At 36.4% G+C, this 22,619-nt stretch overlaps 2 protein-coding genes and 1 long non-coding RNA gene across 3 annotated transcripts; 1 reads left to right on the top strand and 2 right to left on the bottom strand.

Annotated features, from left to right (window-relative positions):
* The first annotated feature begins 2,261 nt into the window (after positions 1-2,261).
* Positions 2,262-4,556, top strand: LOC141835433 (uncharacterized). Its single transcript, XR_012602387.1, has 3 exons — positions 2,262-2,511; positions 3,003-3,270; positions 4,529-4,556. It is a non-coding gene; the product is annotated as an uncharacterized LOC141835433 (long non-coding RNA).
* A 5,373-nt stretch (positions 4,557-9,929) lies between these two features.
* On the bottom strand, positions 9,930-14,985 carry LOC141834894 (ARF guanine-nucleotide exchange factor GNOM-like). Its single transcript, XM_074722284.1, has 2 exons — positions 13,944-14,985; positions 9,930-13,830 (listed from the first exon to the last, which is right to left on the bottom strand). The coding sequence occupies exons 1-2, from the start codon at positions 14,652-14,654 to the stop codon at positions 10,267-10,269; spliced, it is 4,275 nt and encodes a 1,424-aa protein (XP_074578385.1). The 5' UTR covers positions 14,655-14,985; the 3' UTR covers positions 9,930-10,266.
* Positions 14,986-16,408: 1,423 nt separating this feature from the next.
* Positions 16,409-22,341, bottom strand: LOC141834865 (calcium-dependent protein kinase 10-like). Its single transcript, XM_074722246.1, has 7 exons — positions 21,100-22,341; positions 19,858-20,001; positions 19,590-19,742; positions 19,223-19,338; positions 17,660-17,827; positions 16,806-17,030; positions 16,409-16,728 (listed from the first exon to the last, which is right to left on the bottom strand). The coding sequence occupies exons 1-7, from the start codon at positions 21,899-21,901 to the stop codon at positions 16,615-16,617; spliced, it is 1,722 nt and encodes a 573-aa protein (XP_074578347.1). The 5' UTR covers positions 21,902-22,341; the 3' UTR covers positions 16,409-16,614.
* Between the last annotated feature and the right edge of the window lie 278 nt (positions 22,342-22,619).

Below are 22,619 nucleotides of genomic sequence, written 5' to 3' on the forward strand. Positions count from 1 at the left end.
AATCATGTCTAAAAAATTCCTCTATATTCTTCTCTATTTGGGTCGCGGGTATCAAATCTTTTATCGGATTCAGAGGAATTATCATCCTTAAATGGGAGGGATAAAATAGGAATCAGATGCTCTCTTTGAAGAAAAACAAAAATTAAGTATGTCTTTTGAGCATTCTCAAATTCCATGTCACTTTAATCTTTATTTTTCTATCAAAGTGAAGATAGCAATTTCACTTTCATGGATATCTGCAGTTTAACATACAAATGTGAAGGAATGAATGAGTTATGAGCATGTATATATATATATATATATATATAATATAGATCTGATTAATTAACATCAAAGTAATGTTACAACTCCAGCTTAAACATCTCAAACATTTTTAACTAAACACATTCATGAAACTAAATACAGAATTAATCAAGACCTACAGTGTTGCCAAGGGCTGAAGAAATTAATAAAATATAGAATGAACAAGGGGACACAGATACTCGTATTAAGAACAAAGTCCAGTCTGAAGACTGATTTTGTTAACTCTACAATAAGATCCATATATAGGACCATATATAGGAAGATATATCTATATATCCATGGTCATGAAGTTGATTGAGACTGAACTTCTATCACAGTCTTATATATATATAACCTACAAAGTCTCAAATAAATCCAATCTACACTATTATTAATCTATTCATAATCCTGTATAGAGATTTAATGTGACATCTTAAAATCTCTAACCCCAAACAAGAAAAAGAGTGAAGTCCAACATTACTCATCCTATATATATTTATATACATTTTGTATTTTGGCCATCATTAATTCACGAACCGAGTTTCTGAAAAGCCTCACAAGAAACTTCTGCAATATATATATGATCCACTGGTCACCCATCCAAACAGTGCGATTCCCTGTGCCTTCAATTAATGCCCCACTCCTTTTAACGTATTTTCTCCCTGTAATAATTATTATTAATTTAAAAAAATTGTACTCATATAATTAATATCAGCAATATATTTGATCAAGTACCCTACGCATGCTCAGCTTCAGCTAGCTAGCTAATTCACTACTCCTGCATCATGCCGCCCTCTCTATATATGCACCGCTAGCTGCAACCCTACGTAAATCCCTATCTACGCTCTTAACACTGTAACACTGTCACCCTAACCCTAACCCTAACCCTAACCCCTGCCATCCTACTTACTTACATGCATGCATGAGCCTTAGCTTCTTCTTCCTATCTTCTCTCCACTTTACGCTAGCCAGCTGCTCAACAACCTCCACCTTCGGCTTTAATTCATCGTATGCACAACACCTCCTCCTCCTCCTCCTCTTCTTGGCTCTATAAATTCATTCTCTCCTGCAATACGTTTGAATGGAGGTGTAGGGTTTCGTTTCGTTCTAACCTCTTAGCTTGTTGTATGATCCCATGGCTAGCTTAGCTTAGCTTCATGTGCAGTGCCCGAGGGAAAGAGTGAAGCTGCCAGCATGATCTAGCTTTGAGTAACTGGAATCTCGATCGAACGCATGCATTTGGTGATTTGAGGAGGTTAATTATTGCTAGGTCATGCTGTGACAGCCTCACTTCTTCCCAACATTCTCGGACGCCTATTATAAGAACATGATTAATGAAGAACAGTATTAGTTAGATGCTTAGATCAGGCCAGGTGAGTTAATTAGGTTGATCATCAGTTTCTTTGTGTTCATTGTTTCCTTCATATGTTTTTGTTTTTTCTGACAAGAAAGGTGAGGATCCGAGTGGGACATAATTAAACATAAAAAGATCATTCAAAATGTGCTTAATTAAAGATCCATTATCTGTGTGCATTAAATTGCTTAGTTATATCTTCTTTGTTTAGAGAGTATTCTTACTAGTTTGAATTTACACTAATTAAAATTTTAACTCAATCTATTTTTAATTTCTATCTATATTATATATATATATATATATATATATATTAATCACATTGTTAACCTATCAAAATGTGATGGTTAGATCAAACAATAAGGTTTATTCAAAATAAACCGACAAAAATCATTTAAATAGAGACGAGGCTTGTAAAAACTATTTGTTTATATATTTTTATTTTAAAGTTTATTTTTTCCCCCATTTTTTAGATTTTAAAAATTAATTTGATTCCCCCCCCCCCCCCCCCCCCCCCCCCCCCCCCCCCCCCCCCCCCTTTCTTATATATTTTTATTTTAAAGTTTATTTTCCCCCATTTTTTATATTTTAAAAATTAATTTGATTTCGCCCCCTTTCTTCCTCTTCCCTGTACCCAGCACGGCGGCCCTTTGCAGCTCGCCATGGAGTCGGTGCTTCGCAACGCCCCCGACGGAGAGTCAGACGGCGTCCCCCCGTCGGCGACCGTATGGCGTCGACTTTCGCAGCCTCGACCCCTCCGCCGCTCCGCCAGAAGGACCGCGGCGGCGGCAGCGGGTATGAAGACGAAGAAACAGCTCTGCGTCCTCTGGAGCACGATCTAGCCGAGATCGAGAATTCCTCCTCCGACCGCGGCATCCGTAAGTTCTTTTTACTGTTAGTATCAGGGATTTCTATTGTTTCAGTGCAGAGTGGATCTGCAATTCTATGAAAATTTTCCTTGTCTTTCTAACCCCAAATTTCCTTATTTTGAGGTAGCAGTTTAAGATCCCTATCCTCTTCGAGTCAATATGTAAATGCATTGAACTCTTCCGAACCTGGTATAGACTAACTGAGCATCCCATTCTATTCAGGAAAATCTCGGATGAAACCAAAGATAAGAAAGTTTAAAAAAATACTGATAGTAAAAAAAGAAAGAAAAACTTCCACTTGTGAGGAAAAAATCCTTCTTATGAGTTTGTTCTCGTATATAATTTATACACAAATTATTCTTACTAGTTGTTCAGTTTCAACAGGAAGTCCTAAATATGCTTGCTTAATTCTATTTGTAAGAATTTTAATAGGCATTTCAATTGTTCTAAAGCTTCTTGGTATTGGTACTAATCTTAATATATTGTCGTGACTATTTTAGGGATTTCCAGATCAGTGAATCAATTAGTTGTAGGCAAAGAAGATACATTATCTGGCCAGTTGCAGCAGAGGAACACTTCTCCCACCCCCAAAAAAAACCTCAGAGAAGCCAATCCAAGGCTGACAGATTAACATGTTTTTTTGAGATGGATATGGCCTCCGATAACTTGGCAGTTGCAATTGTATATTTTGTGCAAGGGGTTTTAGGCCTTGCAAGGCTTGCTGTAAGCTTTCATTTGAAGGACGATCTCCATCTTGAACCAGCAGAGGTAAGCCATCTTATTACATTTTCAATAGTCAACAGGTTTCTTTGCAATCCAATTTAGGAGGGCTATCACTTCGATTCTCTTCGTCTCTTAGTTTATATGTTTAGTTTGTATGCCCTTTCTTTGTATGATTTGCAAATGCTGCTCAGCTGAATATCTTACTAAAACTGGGTGTTTTGTTTTTCATTATCATTAATCACAAATAAGTCATTCATTATGTATAAATTGACTTCTCTCATCTGATTTAGACAGCAATTATAACTGGTCTGAACTTTTCAGTCTATTTAAAGGTTTTGATTACTTGAGTTGACTTCCCTACAACTGCTTTAGTCGTTATCTTTAATGGTAGTGTGTTACCAATATGCAAGAATGACAAGTGATGATCAAATGAACCTTTAATTTACTTGCTTCAACAGCAATTGAAGACATTGAATTACCATTAACAGGAAAGCACAAAAAATTACAAAGTGAGTGATTAAGTGAAATGGAAGGAAAACATATTATTGCAATTTTCACATGAAATTGATGCCTCTATTGGATCAGTTTGCTAATTATGTTTGCTTAGAAATTATGCTATTTTGAAAATTGGTACACAATAACATCTGCATTTGGTACATAGTTCCAGATCAAACAGAAGACTGAGTTCCAGATCAAAATGTAGAAAGCTGTTTTCTAATCGATACCGCTTGCAAAGTTCGATTACTTGTTTTCTCCTCCACAATGTAACTTATGCTTCAGTGTTAACTTAGGTATGTTCATCCTAAGGCTGTTAAAAGTTTCATTTCCAGAATTGGAATGAGAGCAGGGACAAGGCCTAAAGAAAGCTAAGAGAAAATAGACAAGAAATAGAGAAAAGTGAATTGTTTAAATTGATAATGGTATTGAGATCGGATAATCACAAAATTTAAATATCAGTGGGGTATGAATGGGTCTGAAATTTTCATATATGTCATAACCAAGAATATTCAATCATCATAATAAGGTTTTATCTTGTGTTAATAACACAAACCATATATTAATAACACAACTGTTAATTTCCTTAGAATCAATAAAATATACAAAGAAACAATATTGACAACGATAGGAGTTAAGGTAAGGTTTACTAGGAAACTATGCTAGCCCAATAGCTAGCCAACATATAAATTTACTGAATCTTGTACTTACAAAGCATGGTTACTCTATTTTTGTTATTATGTGCTATATTCATTATTGAAAGGGAGTTTTATCGCAATAGTGTGATGATTATGATTTGCAATCACAGTTCATCTGTTGCCTTTGCCCTTCTTTAAGCGGTCTTCTATGTATTATATTCATTACTTTAGCACATGGAAGCTTTATAAAGCACAAATAAACTTGATCTTACTCCAAAATTTGTTGGGCATGTTAAACATATTAACTTCTGTGGCATCCTGAGGCACAACAATTTGAAAACCTAGCTACATTGATTATGATTTGCAATCAAATCTGTTGCCTTTGCCTCTTCAGCCAAAGGAAGCACTTCCCAATATTTATACCGTAAGCGTTTTTATAGTGTTAAATTTAGGAACTTAAATTTCAGTTTTATGATTATTATCAGTAGTTTTGTATTATTTTTCTTTCAAATATTGAGTTGTGAGAATGTGTAATTGGAAAAAAATGAAAAAATGTTTGTTGTAATTGGTTACCATGTTTAGTTTTGTTATTGCTGGTTCGTACAGGTGCAAGAAATATTTAATTACCAGGTGATGTTAATGTATTGTTAAAAAAATAATCATGTGCTCATGTAGCTATTCTTTTGTCCATAATTTTTTTTTACAATGTAGGTATTCAATTTTTCAAATTGACTATTCTTGTGTTCTTGTGATCGACTTGATCTCACTCGACTATTAAAATAAATCAAGAAAATATAAAATAGGATTTTTTTTTGACAACTAATTACGTTGACAAATTTTAGGGTCATAAATAAATTAAATATTTATGAATAAATTTGATGTTTGATTGGGTAAAAATATATTTATATTCGTTTAACATATAAAATCAATTAAATGAATAAATTTAAATAATTTATTAAATTAAATGAATAAATTTGAACATATATATATCCGATTTGTTAATATTCATAAATAATATTCATGAATAAAATTTAATAAATAATTTTTTAAAATAAAAAATAAATTTATTTTTTTAAAAAAATAAAAAATAAATTTATATTATTAAATTTAATAATCTATCAAATAAATTTAAAATATAAAAGTTCAAACAATCAAAAAATTTAAAAGTTTTCAAATAATTAAATAAGTTTAAATTAAAAATTCAAATCAAACTAAACTTATAAAAAAAAATTAAGATAAATTTGAACAATTATTTCAAGTCCAGTTGGAAATTGATTTTAGATGTCCCTATTTATATCAACTATTTACGTTATGCCTCGGGCTATGTCCCTAGTTACTCATATATGATAGTGTGGTTTACCTAATTAAAAAAATATAAAATAGTTATCTGGGGCATAGCTAAAGAACATAATATAAACAAGTAATTTATCTAACTCATCTAGCTTAGATGAATTGTTTACTAAACGCATCTAGCTTAACTCATTAAACAAGCTTACTTGTCTTGAATGCCATTGTCTCATCGACCTGACCATGCTAACTAGTTTGATTAATTTACAATTAATGGCTTGACTAATCCATTTAATTGGTATCAGATATTTAATTTTTTAAACTGATTAATCTTTAAAAATTGTGATGCCAATTACAAATTTTACATTGAAGAATAAATCTGAAAGTGAAGATCATTTTTTCATGAAAATTTTACATTGAAGAATAAATTTGGAAAGTGAAGATCACTAATCCATCTAAGTTGTCTCCTGGATGAGGTTTAAAAATTATATTGTTGGTTAATAAAAGTTTTTTTATTTATTATTTCATTCCAAGCTCGATGTTGGTAATTTTTTTAAACAAATCTATTATGATCTTAAAAAGAAATTTTAGTAGTTTAAAAAAAATGTAAATATTTTTTTAAGAAACAAAATCATTGAATTGTTGTATGATGAAGTGTGTGGCTCATAAAAAAAAAGTGTGATGCCACATGCTAAATCGCAATTATATGATATTTGCATGAATTTGAAAACATATGCATAGACTTATTAAATTAAAATATTTTAATTTAAAAACACAAAAATATTTTCTAAAATTACCAATTAAGTAATTTTTTTAATTCAGATAATTCTTCAATCAATTAATTCTAAAAATTTTTATCCAATTCTATAAAAAATTTATTGATCATCAAAGTAAATTAAAAACTAACATTGTAATTAAAAATTAATCTATAGATATCTGATTAATTGTATCGTAATCTCTGGAGAAAAAAATCGTTGTCCTTAAGGTTTATGGCAATTGCTGATATAGCCGAACCCAGCAAAATTAAAAAGAATGAACAAACAAAACGAGAATAAGTAAACAATCTTTGGGTTTTGTTTTTCAGATTAAATACTTAAAAACTTGCAAACCTACACAGTTGATAACCGATCAGTTCAAAACTAGAGGAAAAAAACAACAGAATTTCCGTTTTTCTAATTCGATCAAAATCTGAAATCTCAATCAAAGAACACAATGCAAAACAAGCATTGGAAATCTTATAAAATAAAAACGGCTTCATCCTGTAGAAACCATTATCGATTCAATCAAGAACATGATGAATGGTGGTGGCATGCTTTGCCATCTCAGTTTAAGGCTTGTTCTACAAATATATATGCTCCAAACTAGTTATCGCCTGCACCAATAAATTGAAATACAGTGATATTTTTTTCCTTAATCACGGAGAGACAGAACTAAATTATATGTTTAGTTTAGGAAAAAGATACACCCCATCACTTTCATTATTTTGTCGTATATATTTATCCAAATGTCCTCTAATATGTGTTTGACATACTTAACATAAAAAAATATTCATCTTATAATAATTATAATTTCATAATTGTTACAATGTGTATTCAACTTTATTTATTAATTATTCATGTTATATTAACTACGAAATCGTAACTACAATAATTATTATAACAGTAACGAAATCATAACTACTACAAAACGGATTTGACCTGTTCACATTGTAGTTGAATAATACATAATAGTATTAGAAGACATTTGGATAAATATACACCGCAAAATAGTGAGATGGACAACCTTTTTGATAAAAAAAAAAATCAAAGTGAGACACCTTATGATTCGGAAATCAAATGGTTCACTTCGTATTTTTGCCCAAAATATTTTGACTCACGGACTGAAATACAGCCTCTCAAAAGCAGGAATAAATATTTTTAAGTGTTCCTGTCCAGAAATAATTTGAGAAAATATTATACATATAAATTAAGGTACTAACAAGGGAAACACACAGAGCCATTGAAGTGTTATGTTTTTGTACCAATCATAAGTGCCGAATCAAACATATATGCCAATCAAGTTTTCAAGGTAACCAAAAATCACTGGCTGCTTTGAAAATAATCCAACGAAAGAACATACTTCTAAGTGGGTAAGTTCAATGGCTCAATTTTTTTTTTTAATTTCATTTGGAATATCAGACTTCAAAACTTAACCCATTACAATTTGTAATCCAGTATCCACACCTTGAATTGTAAATGGTAAGGTACAAATAAAAATTACAAAATGTTAGAATTAACATCCTTTATTAAGAGTTTTGATATGTAACAGTATCTAAAAAATAATATTTCATTTAATAGTATGATAGAGTAAAGATGTTAAAAGAGAGTAGAATGTATAGAGTTAAAAAATGCTTAGATACAAAAGCAGTATCCCAGCTAAGTACCTTGTTATTTTGGGTTGGATTTGGCTCCCTCTTGGGTTTTAACAACCTAGAGTAAAATTGATATTGATTCATTACCAAATATATAAGTTCATGTTATCCACTAATGACAAAGCACAAATTATTATTTATTTCATTTCATTAAGAATTGAAATAAAATGAGTAATCTGAATTTTTCCTTTCAAATGCTTGACAGATAGAATCATTGTCATCAAATCAAATGGAAAGCAACTTAGACATGATACTACTTCAAGGTTACTAACATGTCATTTTTATTGTCATTTTATATATCAACGTGATAACATGACAAAAAATTATTCTTCTCATTAATTGTTAGGTGTCAAATTCACAGTTGGCTATCATCAATTTTGTGTCTCGATTTGATAAGATATTTTTTTTCTTCTATATCATGGTCAACTCTGAGAACACAATGTGTTCATACCTCTATAGCATAATACAAAATCCATTATTCTTTTCTTCCTTTTATATTAATGTGTTTATTTATTTTAACAGGTTGGATTTGGTTTTGATCAGGTTAACTTTAAATGATTTTTTCTTTTTTAGAATTGTCTAAATAAGATTCATATCAAATCATCATCATGGTACTTTTTTATTTTCAATTCGTATGTAAGAATTGTATTGTTTTATATGTGGATCATATCAAATCATATAATATTTATTGTGAATCGTATGATTTTGATAACTATGTCGATTAATAATTTGCTAAGCAAATCCACATCAAACAACTTAGACTGCCAACCACCAACCAGTGGCTTTCCCTTAAGAACTAGTGTTTCTAAGAGAGAGGTTGGAAATGATGAAGCAGAGACGAGGAGAATAATTGAAGAAATTTATTACTGAAATAACCAGGATTGGACTTATCCTCAATTTGTAAGGTAAGTTTTGAGCTCAAGACTTGGCAGTAGATTTGAAGACTTTTACCTACTTAATAAATTCTTCAAACTGCAACTAATCTTTACCAACTTTCATACTGTTTTACTTCAGTGGATGGGCAAGGTGAAGGGGGTCAAAGGAGGAAGAAGAAAAGGAGGGGAAAAGAATCAAGGATGTGGAAGAAAAGGGAAGGAGGAAAAAAAGGACCAAATCATTCCACTTTGTATTTTTCACCAGAGCTTTATATGTTGTTTGTATTTTTATGTTTTTCTGCACCATAGGTGTCCTGTCCATGTTTGGGAGGAAGAGCTTGAGAAGAAAGGAGCACTTGTGTATTTCTTCATTTGCCAGAATTGTTTATCTACCAAATTAAACAGTGGAGGGTATCCCCTCCCCTCCTCCCCCACCTCTCTACTTGTGTTCCTTTCTATTGAAGTAACACAGCCTTAGAAAATGAAAAATTGATCACCTAAACCACTAGACATGTTGGATATTTTTTATCATACCAAGTTGGATTAACATACCACTTAACTACATTTATTATTTTGAAGATTATAGATCCAAATGATTTAACAATTTGAAATACATATATATATATATAATATTTCAACTAAGATTTACTAGGATATCCAGCTGAGTTTTCTGAAGGACAAAATATCCTGCTAAAGTGCTGAAGCAACAATTATTAGAATCACTATTTATGCAAATCCTGGCTTCTGGAAAAATTTACTAAAATTTTCCAAGTCCTACTCTACAAACAGGATCAGATTAGAAAGATCTCTTACTACCATAATTTGCAGGATACAATGAACTGAAAATAGACAAAATTTGTTTGACATCTTAGAAAGATGAGCCAAATTGCCTGTATTACATATAATGATATCAGAAATACCAAAAATTAATTTTAATTAACATTCTATAAGAAGTGTATTGACATTGAGAAAACAAAAGCATGGGAAGTAAAAAAGATGAATGCAGAGATGTGATCTTATAGATTGCACCTGGAGGGAGTCACTGGCAAGAAAAATTTAGCCTTTAATCCATTAGTACTTCTTTGCTCATCCAAATCTTTAACAAACTCCTAACTTTACATGGTAGTCAAAGAGAATCAATTCAGCTTAAGACTCAGCTATGCTCGTCCCACAAAATGAGACTTGACTCAAGCAATCAAGGATCCAAAAGAACATGACACCATAAGTGGCTAAAAGCTGGTAACCACTGTATGTGAGAAATACACAGGAGTGGCCTTTGAGAGAATTTTTATGCCTCTTACAATAAAATGAATCAGAAGGACCTCGTAACTTCAGCCTAACCAACAGAGGGCTCAGCCACTAGCCTAGGGCTACTCAGATCAGCCTGAACACCTGAATGTAATTGTTCCATTTCCTGAACAGGTAACAGTTCAGACTGCAATAGAGGTGCAATATTGTTTGCATGAAGCCATGTCAACTCCCACAAGTTATCCTCATCTGTGGTGCTCCTTTCTGAAAGGATCCCCTTTGATTTCATGATCAACAGAATGTTCTTGAGAAGTTCAGGAATCAGTTCTTGTAGTTTCTCACTTTTCCTACCTCGCACCTTAACTTTCATGTACTTCTCCATTCGCCCAATGACCCCTAGCCACAGCTTGCAGAAACTACTTTGCTGAGAAAGCTCTTGAACTAGCTGCAAAAACACTCTTGATAGCAACTTCATGGCATGCAAAAGTGTGCCCTCCATGTTCCGGTAATCTTTTGGTGACTGGTTTTGTACAATCTCCAGTAAATCATCAAGCACAGTAAATATAACTTGATCAAAGGCCCACAACCATGTTGAGGGTAACAGGCACATTCCTTCTGCTCCTACCAGGCATTTCTGCAAAGATAACAAAGCATGATTCCTTACTTTCTCTCTCTGATCCAGGCAGATCTTTCTCAGTGCTTGGATAAGCCTTTCCCACATCTCTCTAATTCCCTCTGCAATTTTATCAGCTTCCTCACCAGCATCTCTAGTCTCACGAGACCAGCAAGAAAGGCAATTAAAGGATTCAGCCATTAGATCTATTGCACGTACTGATCTATCTGTTAGTCCAACACGAGATTCGGCAAAATGACGTGAAGCTTCAATCAAAAGGATATAGTTGGCTGGTGAAATGTGAGCTCCTTCAGACATAATGAACAAAAGTGCTTCAAAACCCACTTCTGAAGCTTCTGGGTGGCGAGCTGTGATAGAAAGCAGTGAAATTATGGTCCGCCAACCAACCTGAGATTTCATATGGGTTGCATTAGCCTTCACAAGCCGTGTGATTTCCTGAGTAATATTTTCACAATAAGCATCTGCAACACGTGCATCAAGCTTTAAAACCAACTGCAGTGATCTTAAAAGCTCATCAACCAGGTTCTCCTTGTAAGGTAGTAACCTCTGGCAAATTCTTAGGAGTCCAAAAACTGCCTTTTCCACAAGAGGACAAGGCATTGCAGTAGACTGAACTATATTGGCTATGTGCTCATATACACCTTGCCAGAGGAGTCCAATTCTGTCTCGATTGTTTAATGTGATAGCAATAAGTAGCTCCAAGCAGAAAACTGCAGTTTCTTCATCATCAGATGAATTGGTAACTTTCTGAGGATGACCAGCTACAATAAGGGCCCTAGCAATCTGCATTAGTGAATCAGCATGTAAAAACTTGCTTTCCATGAATATACTGTTGATGTGACACTCTTCTATTATCTGCAGTGTCCTCTGATGAGCAGCAAGCTGCTGTTCATCTGGTTCCAACCTTGTCTCTTCCATGTCAAAAGATAACAGCTGGGTAAATCTCCCCATCAACCCAGAGGATTTACGAGGAGTGACCATTTGAACTTGAGAGGTAGAAAGTGAGTTAGGAACAAGCTTTCCATAGACTGAATCTAGAGAAGTTTCAGAATCATCAGCAGCATCACTGGTAATGCAAGCAGGAAGAAGACCCAACTTGTGCAATCTTAGTATGCAATCAAGGATATTTCTCCAGCCATTACGTATGCAGTCTCCATATGAATTTGCTATACTGAAAACTGTCTCAAGCGCTAATCTAGCTTTCATGTCATCTGAAAATATGGTCACTGGTTCCTCAAAGAAAGATGAGTCCAAGAGGGTTGTGAATTTGCATAGGGACACTACTAAATCATCTAAAACATCTTCTAGATGGTAGTGTGCTGAGATCTTCGCCACTGTCAAGAAGCCATCTATACATGTCAAAAGAATTTCTTCATGTTCTGCATTATCAAAAACTACTGAGATAGCAGCAACAGTGGGGCCTGACATGATTGTAAACATTTGACGATCAAGGAGAGGACGGGAATCACAAACAATATAAGGAGACATCTTCTTGGACTTTCGGATAAGATTAATCCAACGGCTGTGATACATTTCTGAAAAACCAGAACCCTGTTCAGGAATTGTCCTTATCTCATTCCTGCATATTGAGTGATAGAGTTCTGATAAAAACTCCCTTGGAAGATCATGTCCACCATTAATGCGACGATTATTCCGTATAAAATCCTCCTCAGTCATCTTCTTCTTAACCTGGGCATTGTGTTGGTCAGTATTGAGCATTATAAGTGAATAAGCCAGCACAAGGGCAGCGTCCTTGTCAACAAGAATCTCTGGTGATTGTTCAAAGTATCGCTCTGAGAAAGCCTCAAGTACCCTCTGAATCTTCTGAGATTCACCAGGCAGCCGGAAGGTATCTAGAAAAAGGCGAAGAGCAGTATCCAAATTCAAATTCTGGAAATCAAAAGTGCGGACAAACTCATGAAGCACCTTCACACAAAATTCATCATGATTTCCCAAGTAATCCCCCACAAGGTTTTTATCCAATCCAGCTGTATATCTGAGGAAACATGCCACACTATGGGGATCCAGATTTTCAGGCACGAGGTGAGTTCCTTTAAGAAACTCTAACCCTTTCTTGGGGTCTCTATTGAAATGATCAGCAACAATCATTAATCTTCTTTTGATGTGCTTCATATGATTGACAAACTTTACCCACTGGTTTGGGTCAGAGTAGTCTTCACATTTCAATGTCCAAAAGGGAGAAAATACCTCAAGTTCTAATGTAGTTTGTTCTGAAGAAAGAGATGCATTTTCAATCCTATTGGACATTTCCTTAACCATGGCAATCAAACCATCCAGTGCAAGAAGATGTGTGAAAGCAAGAGGGCAATTAACAGGAAATGCACTCTTTGATAGAAGGTTAGCTAATTCTTCAAAGACATTGCTAGAAGATATGTCACAATCAAAGTTGGCATACATTTCAGCCATAAATGTTCTCTGCCTGCAGAAGTCCACAAGAGCCTCCATGGCTACCTCTTGCTGATGGTATGTAGCCCCATATCGGCTTTGTGCAACCCTCAAGATAACACAAGAGAAGAATGCCTCGAGCTGCAATTTGAGTTCAGTACACAATTGCCTATAGAGGTTCAGAACTATGCTGCAAACCATGGACAAAATAAGTGGACTCATGGACAACCCAAGCTGCATCAGATTCCTAAACAACTCATCTTGTATCAGTGATAGAAACTTTTGATGCTGGTTTATTGATGAACCCCCTAATTCAATAACTGAATTAATCATTCCAAGAGCAAAAAGTGGCACATCCTCATAAATAGCTATCTGATTTGTTCCACGAGTTATCCCGATATGCTCATCTATATTCAAAAGGGAACATAAAAAGTGAAATATTTCCAACATGCAAGGGATTCCATACGGTTCTACTTTAATTTGCTCTCCATTTGGAGCTTCTGGTACTGGTGAATGGCTATCTTCCCCACCTGCGCTCGCAGGTCCAACACTAGAATTTGCATTATCTTCTTGGTTGATCCCAAAAGTTTGGTCCTTGTCAACTGCACCCATCTGCAAAACCAAATCATCATTTGATACGAAAGAAAACTGCTACAAAGTAAGCTTCCAGATAACACGAAAATAAATTACCGAACTTTTTTCTAGTATAGTTCCTTAGTAAATACCTCTGGCTTGACAGAAAGAGATCCGGCACCAGCCTTTAGATCAGGCAAGCGTGAGAAGATACATCGGATGAGCTCATGCATGGTCTGACGCGAGAACCTCTGCAGCAGCTCCCCCTTGGTGCCCGCCTGGTGGACAACACGGAAGCATGTGTTGACAACCGTGCAGACATGCTGATTGCTGAGCACAGAAGACGCTCGGCTCCGCATTATTGCAAGCAGGACCTGGAGGATCTTCATCAACACAGCCTCCTCAGACACCGGGTCCGTGACCTCAAACCGGCAACTCGTGACCGCCTCAACCACCAAATGCATGGCAGCATCCACTCCGATACCAGCCTCCGGATCCAGGGTGTCCAGCACAACGATTTTGTAGACTGAGGACAGTGCGACGCCGGTAATAGGAGCACTCGTCTCGTCGGAGCAGACCACGTCGAGGAAGGGTCGGAGATAGAGGGAAGGTTCAATGGAACTCCAAGGGCTGCCGGCGTGCCCCCAAGAAAAGACCTGCCGGCGAAGTAACTTGAGAGAACGTATGAGGGAGTGTTCCAGTGCGGCGTCATCCTCGGGGGAACCATACCGGCTGCCCCACCGAACATTCCGTCGCATCACGGCGAGAACAGCGCTCACCTCCGAGCATATCACGCAAGCGAGATCCCCCGCCTCTGGAGATGCAGCATCGATGGCGGAATTCTGGATCCCTCGGCGGCCCATCTTGGTAGAAAAGATTGGATCTTTGAAATCAGAGGGCTAAATAAGCATCAGCGCCAGAGGGATCCGAAGGGGATCGGATCGGGAAGTGATTGAAAAGATTAGATCTCCGAGGGAAGAGAAGTCCGCCAGATCTGGGGATGGAAACAAGAAATGGGAAGAACGAGTGGAGATCAGAGGTTTATCGAGGGATTAATGGAGATCGACGATGAGGAGGGAACTCCGACGATGAAACGGAGACGCCAGCGACGAGATCTCCGTGAGGAAGAAAGTCCGAAGCGAGAAACAGAGAGAGCGAGAGAGAGAGAGAGAGAGAGAGAGAGCGAGGAAGGAGAGAGAGAAGGCTCTTCTCTCGCTCTATTTTTTCTATCAATTTGACAAAATTTTAATCTTAACTCCTCGAAAATTACAACTTCGAAAATATCACAAACTTTTGGGTTAAAATGGAAAGGGCAACTCTAGGCTCTAGCAAATAATTTTGACTAAAAATTTAATTCTCTTTTATCATAAATATTTTAAATTTCTTTATTCTTTATACTTAATTTTATATATCTTTTACAAAAGAAAAAAATATATATGTTTAAAGAAATATAGTAGCTATAAACTAGGAACAATATTAAATCTTTGCTAGCATTAACATTTAATATTTATTTTTTGTTTTTATTATATTCTTTACTTAATACTAGTAAATATATAACTAATTTTTTTTATCTTAATTTTGTACTCATAAAAATAGTCAAAATATCTATTTTTAAATTTACAAATATTTTCTAAAATATTATTATTGACTACATGTGATGTAATGAATGAAACAGATTTGAATTTCAATTGAAATAAGTATTCTAGAAGTCATATATATATATATATATATTATTTTGATATTTTGCGCGACTGTTTCGTGCGCGACTCGTGATCCACCGTTCATCACGCGATCGTAAGCCAGATCTGATCGTCCAAATGTAGAAATGCATAGTATGTTCGCCCACCCGACCCCAGCCGCTTCCGGCCGCTCTCGCCTCGTTGTCTGGTCACTGCCAACCGTCGGACCGGACCCGATCGACGCTCCACTCACCGACGTGTCAGCTGACGTCGGATTCCGATCGGATTGTGGTCGGAATCCGACGGAATTTGACTGGAACACGGTCGGCAGTGGCACGCGGGGTTTCCGACCAAATCGCGGTCGGAGACCGACCGAGGAAGGACCGCCGTCGCACGCCGGTCCTTCCCCGACCGGTCTCCGACCGCGATTTGGTCGGAATCCGACCGCGACTTAGCCGGAAACGCCGCGTGCCACTACCGGCCGTGTTCCGGCCAAATTGCGCCGGATTCCGACTACAATCCGCCCGAAATCCGATGCTGGCCAACGCGCCGGCGAGTGGCGTGTCGATCGGGCCCGGTCCGGCGGCCAACGGTGATCGGACGGCGCGGCAAGGGCAGTTGGAAGCGGCGGAGGTCGGCTGTGTCACGCACAGGGTCGCACGGCATAGATCGCACAGAATATCAATATTTATATATATATATATATATATATATATATATAAAAGTTGTACTTAGAATTTATTTAATATCAGAATAATAATAAGAAATACCGTCGATCCCTCCATAGATCTTTACAAATAATTGAACTAGAGAAAAGACCGTCTATCTCTTAGTAAGCCTAGCCTGGATGATACATGAATACAAACTTCAAGATCGTTTCTATATTTCCCAAATAGAACAAGAGATTGGGAGATAAAAGAATCCACTAACTAATCGTATGAATACAAAAGTCAGTAATTGATACTCATTGCAATTGTAGTAGCTCCATGGATCTTTACAAGTAATTGCAAGCTCTCTGTGGATTCTATGAATGCAACTATTGTGTTCTTTATTTCAATTTCTTCCAAAAAATACGATGACAAATCTTGGAAGAAACTACAATAAATCTAACAAAAACAACAAGCATGCACATTCCAAACGAGCTTTAGGCAGGCCTCCTATAGCCAATGCTGAAAGTATTTTGTAATCCTTTTCTGCCAAGGCCAGCATTACCCTTTTGCATCATTGCTACGAATTCATTATAGTCGATGCGTCCATCCTGCAAGATTACGATAATGAATACATCGTTGCGAGATTCTTAAGTGCAAAAGGATGACAGGTGAATAGCTAGCATACATTATCTTGATCTACTTCTCTGATCATTTCCTCCAACCGAACATCTTCTATACCGAACTCTTCGCAGGCTTGTTGTAGCTCGTCTGCAGTTATGTAGCCACTGCTGTCTTTATCGAAATATTGGAAGGCTGCAAACAAGTGGTCCTCTTTCTCTATCTTGTTTAGATGCAATGTAGCGGCGATGAATTCGTCATAATCTATAGTGCCACTGTTATCAACATCTGCCTGAAATTCACATATCAACACAGAGAGAAGTTAATGTCATCATTGCCATCGATCTTCAAACCGTGTTGGTTCCAACTAGTTTATGGCTATAGTATCAACTCTCCATTGAACTTGCTTTATGCAAGTATATGTTACTAATAATATTTAAACTGATTTTTTCTTATGCTTTACACTCTAATAGGTTCAATTCTTCTATGTCTATGGAACATCTTCATATTATCTCAATCTATTGTAGCTCATTTATCGTCTATATGAAATTGCAACAAAAAATCCATGTGTAAATGCAACATCTAGTATAAAATTTAAAGAAAACTAGACATTTTTAGCGAACATAGACTTGCATAACAATTAGTAACATCAATGATGGGAGAAGCATCGCAAAGAAAAAAAGAACATTGTTTAAAAGATGAACTTATCTAGAAGAAAATTGGTGGCCAAAATCTAGCACCACGATCTTAATTACCACCTATGAATCAATTTTATGTTACTATGAAAAAGATTTGTTATATGTTCTAAAGTAACAATTGCTGATTTTAGTCGACTTTGACTGATTAGTGCAAAGTAAATGTGAACGATAACCACAGAAAACCTAACACAATAAAATCAATAACTATTACTATACAACTTACTGATTGCATCAGTGCAACAATTTCGGATTCGGTAAGATTGGCACCCACTCTTTCTAATCCAACCTTGAGTTCTTCAAAAGTTATCTGTCCACTATTATCTGTGTCTATCATCTTAAACATCTCTTTGAGTCCAGCAATTTCCTCCTCAGAGAGGTTTGAAGCAATAACCTAGATAGGAAAATAGAGAGAGAAGGGAAATTGTAGGAAACATATCAGTCAGTGCTAAGAATGAATAGCAAATATATATTTAGTGGATGCATGATGTTTTTGAAAAAAAAAACACTAATGGCCATATCTGCATCCATGTTCTATGTTTTTCATTATATTTTATTTTTCATTAAACTGTTAGTGTTGCATTTTTTAGGTCACTTCATTTCCATGGAAGTAATTTTCTTGAACAGTGGATCATGTAAGAAATCCATATTGGATTAACGCATGTAGATTACGAAGTTGTCATTTAACAAATTTAATATTTCAAATACTTCAACTAAGATAAATTGACTAGTTATCAACTCAAAGCAAACATTGCTTTGCAAATTCAGTGTTTCCTATGGCACTAGAACACTAAAATTTCAAGTTTGAGCCAACTTCATGGCAATTTAATATCCAATCATATAAGATCTCAAGTCATTTGGGGAAAATTCAAATTCTAATTTGAGTTACTCGGTTGAAAGTTGGATCTCATTTAGTAGTCTAACTACATTCAGATTTTACAAAGTGTCAAAGAGACACTTGGTCAAAAACCACATTACATTGAATCCCTTAAGAGTCATCTAATGCAAATTTATATGCCACCAAGTATTTTGAGTCACTCAGTTGATAGTCGGATGCTTTATGTCATCTAACTAAAGTTAAATTCTACCAAGTCCTTTTCGGTTGTTTGGTTAGAAACCACACCAAATTGAATTCCCTTGAGTAGTCTGATTAAATTTCAATTGTACTCGGTCCTTTTGAGTAACTCGGTTGATTGTTGGATCCTTTTTGAGTCATTTGACTCATCAAAAGCCAAGTCGCTTGATCAAAAACCACATCACATATGATAAATTCAAACTCCACCCAAATTGAACCCAATTCCAAGTTGCAAGCTTGTCAGCGTGTCTTGCACCACTAGTCAAGCTCAGAACCAGAAATATGTTTGAGTCTTCAAGCGCATTGCTAAGCCTCAGATAGGCTCCCCTACTAATTTCTACCAAATTTCTCAAACTATTCTATGCATTCCAAGTTTTACTTTCCATGTAACGGATACCATAATAACAAAATGTGTTGCATAATTGATGATTATTTATTTGGCTCTTTAATAGAAGATTCTATAAATTTATTTAAAGATAATTTACGGGAGGACCTTGTGTCTGTCTAAACTTTTAGAACCCACACAAATAATAAAGCCCTATCACATGGTGATGAAAGTCAATCACAATCACATCTTACTTGTGAATCCTAAATTCTCCAAAAGATAAGGGTGCATTTTTGACTATACAATTGGGATCTTCAAGACTTGATGATTTATTAGTGCATTTATTTGCAAGATTCAAAATTACAATGTTTGGAGCAGCAGAGACTTACCCTGAGGGCCATCTTCTTGAGTTTATTCATTGCTGAAAATTGTTTTAAGCGAGTGAGGACTGCAGAATCCAGAGGCTTATCTGGAGCCACACCATCTACCTGAACCCAAGGATGACCTGGAAAGTAATTGTAAACACCAATGCAATGCATTATGTGAGTGCCATTTTTAACTGAAGTGAAAAAAACAGGCTGACTTATCATATCAACCTCCAGTGGCACAATTTTCTGAATTATTCTAAGATAAATCGAAACAAAAAAAAAAATCAAAACCAAGATGAGTAAGTCATACATGTTATTCCTCACTGGAGGAAATGAATTAGCTTCTATGAAAAAAAATCTAAAATTAAAGCATATGTATAAAACTCACATAGAACTTCATGGGCAGTCAACCGCTTCTTGGGGTCTCTCACAAGCATCCTCCTTACAAGATCCTTTGCACTGTCTGAGATGCTAGGCCATGGATCAGACTCAAAATCAAGTGTACCATGCAACACCTCCTCAAATATTCCTTGCTCGGATTCTGGGAACATAGGGTTGAAAGAGTAGGAATATATACACTAATATTAAGAGTGTCGACAAATAGCTTTGAAGTGGCTCGACAATAGAACTGAAAATCAGTCAGGACAAATTCTCACCAGCCCAAAATGGAGGCACGCCACTAAGAAGAATGTAGATGATTATTCCAGCACTCCAAACATCTGCTTCTGGACCATAGAGCTTCTTCAGGACTTCTGGTGCAACATAGTAAGGACTTCCAACCACATCTTTGAATATTTCTCCTGAAAATGAATATATTCCAGTTAGAAATCAGCTAAGTCAGGTGAAATTCCTCCCACACGTTATCTTATAGAAGCTAATAAACCTACAATGAATCTATAACTGACATTTCAATCTAGCAAACAGAATTATTTTTCTCGAGGTTTATATGACAGACTTATCTGAGGCATAAAAAATGATCGAGTGATCTTGTCTTGAACTTCTTGTTCAATATTTTAAATACTAAATGTCAAGTTGACTCACATAGAACAAGTACCAATTGACTCTTATGGAGCAGAAATAAAGATGAGCATCTAAGAAGGAAATTTGCAGAATTATCTTTGATGCAATAATGTGAACTAGACCTATAGTTAGCTTTAACTACTGAACTTCCATCTTGAGCCATCCTTGATGCTCACTGTCTGACTTTGAAGTAAAAAAGGTCATTACCAATGTAGTATGTACACCATCTTCTAATGATGACACATTTGTAAGCACAAACATCACTCATGCTACTTATTTTCTAATGATGACAGGCTAACAAGTTTTCTAACAATCAGAGAAACAATTCAAAAAATTTTGTGGAATGTGTGTAGTCATTAGTGGAATAAAAACCAAGAATGTATACAAGAGACGAGTGAACAATTGATTTGGATATCCCTTTATTCTCTCCAAGAATTAGGATTGATACTAACTTGAGATCACCTGAAACCTTATTCACTACTATGATGTTTCTAAAAACTTCCTTTTAGAAATATATTGATAAATTACTATTATCAAGCTCTCAGATGTGCTTTGTGCAACAATATCATCCTCAATCAGCAAGGTGCACAAGCAATTCATATAGCAACTCAACTGATCATGAAATATGGCAGCTTGCTGATGAACTATGAACATCCACCTTGCAAACGAAAAAAAAAAAAAATTTGTTTTAAATGGTCTAACATATCAACAAACAGGTTCATTCATTCTCCTCCATTTTGTTCGATGTTGAACTGAGTTCAACTTTTAACACATTCTAGATCAAGGGTGAATCTGCATTTATCTAAAAAAGCTTATTTGCAAAACCAACAAACAGGAGTACTTCCAGGAGTTCATTTGTAGAAGGAAAGAAATATTACCAGGTCGAAAGAATATTGACAATCCAAAGTCAATGGTCTTAAGAGGAGCATCCTCCATCTGGTTTACAAAAAGAAAATTCTCTGGCTTAAGATCCCGGTGCATGACGCCCATGGAATGGCAAGCTTCTACTACTCCAACGATCACCCTCGCGAGTTCTGCGGCCTTCCTCTCTGTGTAGTGGCCCTTCTGGATGATCCTATCGAAGAGCTCCCCACCTGCACACAGCTCCATGACCAAATGGACTGCCACTGCGTCTTCGTAAGCCCCTTTGATGGAGATGACACTGGGGTGGCCGGACAAGTGGTGCATTATTTGGATCTCTCTCCGCACATCCTCGACATCGTCCTTGGTGACCAGTTTCCGCTTCAAGATCGACTTGCAAGCGTACTCCTTTCCAGTTGCCTTCTCCGCACACAAAAATGTGGTACCAAATTGCCCCTGGCCAAGCTTCCTTCCTAAGTTATAAATCTCCTTCAAGTTTTCGGTCTTGCGCTTCAACACTGATCCGGCCTGAAGGCCGGCGGAGCTCTCAATCCTCTTGAACTGGATCGGCTTCTTCGAAGAATGCGCCGGCGCCGCGTTCCCGACGACTTCGGGGACTTTTGAGGGCTTCGAATCGGTTCCGTCGATCTTGATGGGTTCGGGAGCATCTATGGCGACTACCGAAGAAGATTTCGGGGAATCGATGCCGGTGGCCGGCGGGAGAGGCTCGTTCTCGGATCGGGGGCGCCAAATGGTAGCTGAAACTGATTGGAAGAAGCCATTTTTCGTCAGGCTCGGCCTGACGCATGTGTTGCCCATGAGATCCGCCGCTCAAATCCCTCCTATCTCGCTCTTCAGCATCCGATTTGGGGGACACTCAACGAGCATCCAAGATCTACTGACAGCTCAAACCTCACCGCTACAACACCACCATCCCAGCATGGAGCCGCAACCACAGAGGGAGAAAAGGCTTCCAAATCCAGAAACACAGGTAAAAATCAAAACTTGCTAACCAATAACAGGAACAAATGATCGATAGAGGTAAAAAATGCTGGAAAACTTGAATCTTTGATTAGGAACGATAGTGAAACTGGACGAGAACAGCCAAAAAGATCTCGCAATTTTCAACGGAAAAGGTAACTCGAAGAAGACAGGGGATGGATAATAAAGAACTAGGAAGGGGGCAAAGATCGAGATGATCGAAAGCGGAAGCAGGAACCCGTCAAGAAATCAAATACCCATCAAATCCGCCTGCTCGATAGCGAATTGCCACGAGACGAAGTGGAGGAAACGACGCCGAAATAAAGATAAAAAAATGAGCTCTGTTGTTCACTCTTATGCCCCTCCTAACTTTGCACTACCAACCCCGTACAAATTAGATTTACCAAAGCGAAATAATTTGAATTAGATGCCTGTAGTTTATTTATTGTCAGATTTTGCAACATACCCCCAAATTTTATTTTGTAATTTAACAAGTTTATAAAGTAAACACGTTTGAGAGATCCAACAAACTTCATATGCCGAACAAGATGATAAG

This window comes from Curcuma longa, chromosome 9, assembly GCF_044706935.1.
Source record: "Curcuma longa cultivar G26 ecotype Majalengka, Jawa Barat chromosome 9, ITB_CL_G26_1.1, whole genome shotgun sequence".
NCBI lineage: Eukaryota > Viridiplantae > Streptophyta > Magnoliopsida > Zingiberales > Zingiberaceae > Curcuma > Curcuma longa.

What these genes read in the sequence shown, in the direction of transcription:
- LOC141834865 (XM_074722246.1), bottom strand. Translation starts at nt 21,901, where the DNA reads ATGGGCAACACATGCGTCAGGCCGAGCCTGACGAAAAATGGCTTCTTC. An exon ending in GTCAATATTCTTTCGACCTG is followed by an intron (nt 20,002 to 21,099) that starts GTAATATTTCTT and finishes ATTCATTTTCAG; the next exon opens with GAGAAATATTCAAAGATGTG. An exon ending in CGTGCCTCCATTTTGGGCTG is followed by an intron (nt 19,743 to 19,857) that starts GTGAGAATTTGT and finishes CTATGTTCCCAG; the next exon opens with AATCCGAGCAAGGAATATTT.
- LOC141834894 (XM_074722284.1), bottom strand. Translation starts at nt 14,654, where the DNA reads ATGGGCCGCCGAGGGATCCAGAATTCCGCCATCGATGCTGCATCTCCA. An exon ending in CTCTTTCTGTCAAGCCAGAG is followed by an intron (nt 13,831 to 13,943) that starts GTATTTACTAAG and finishes TTGGTTTTGCAG; the next exon opens with ATGGGTGCAGTTGACAAGGA.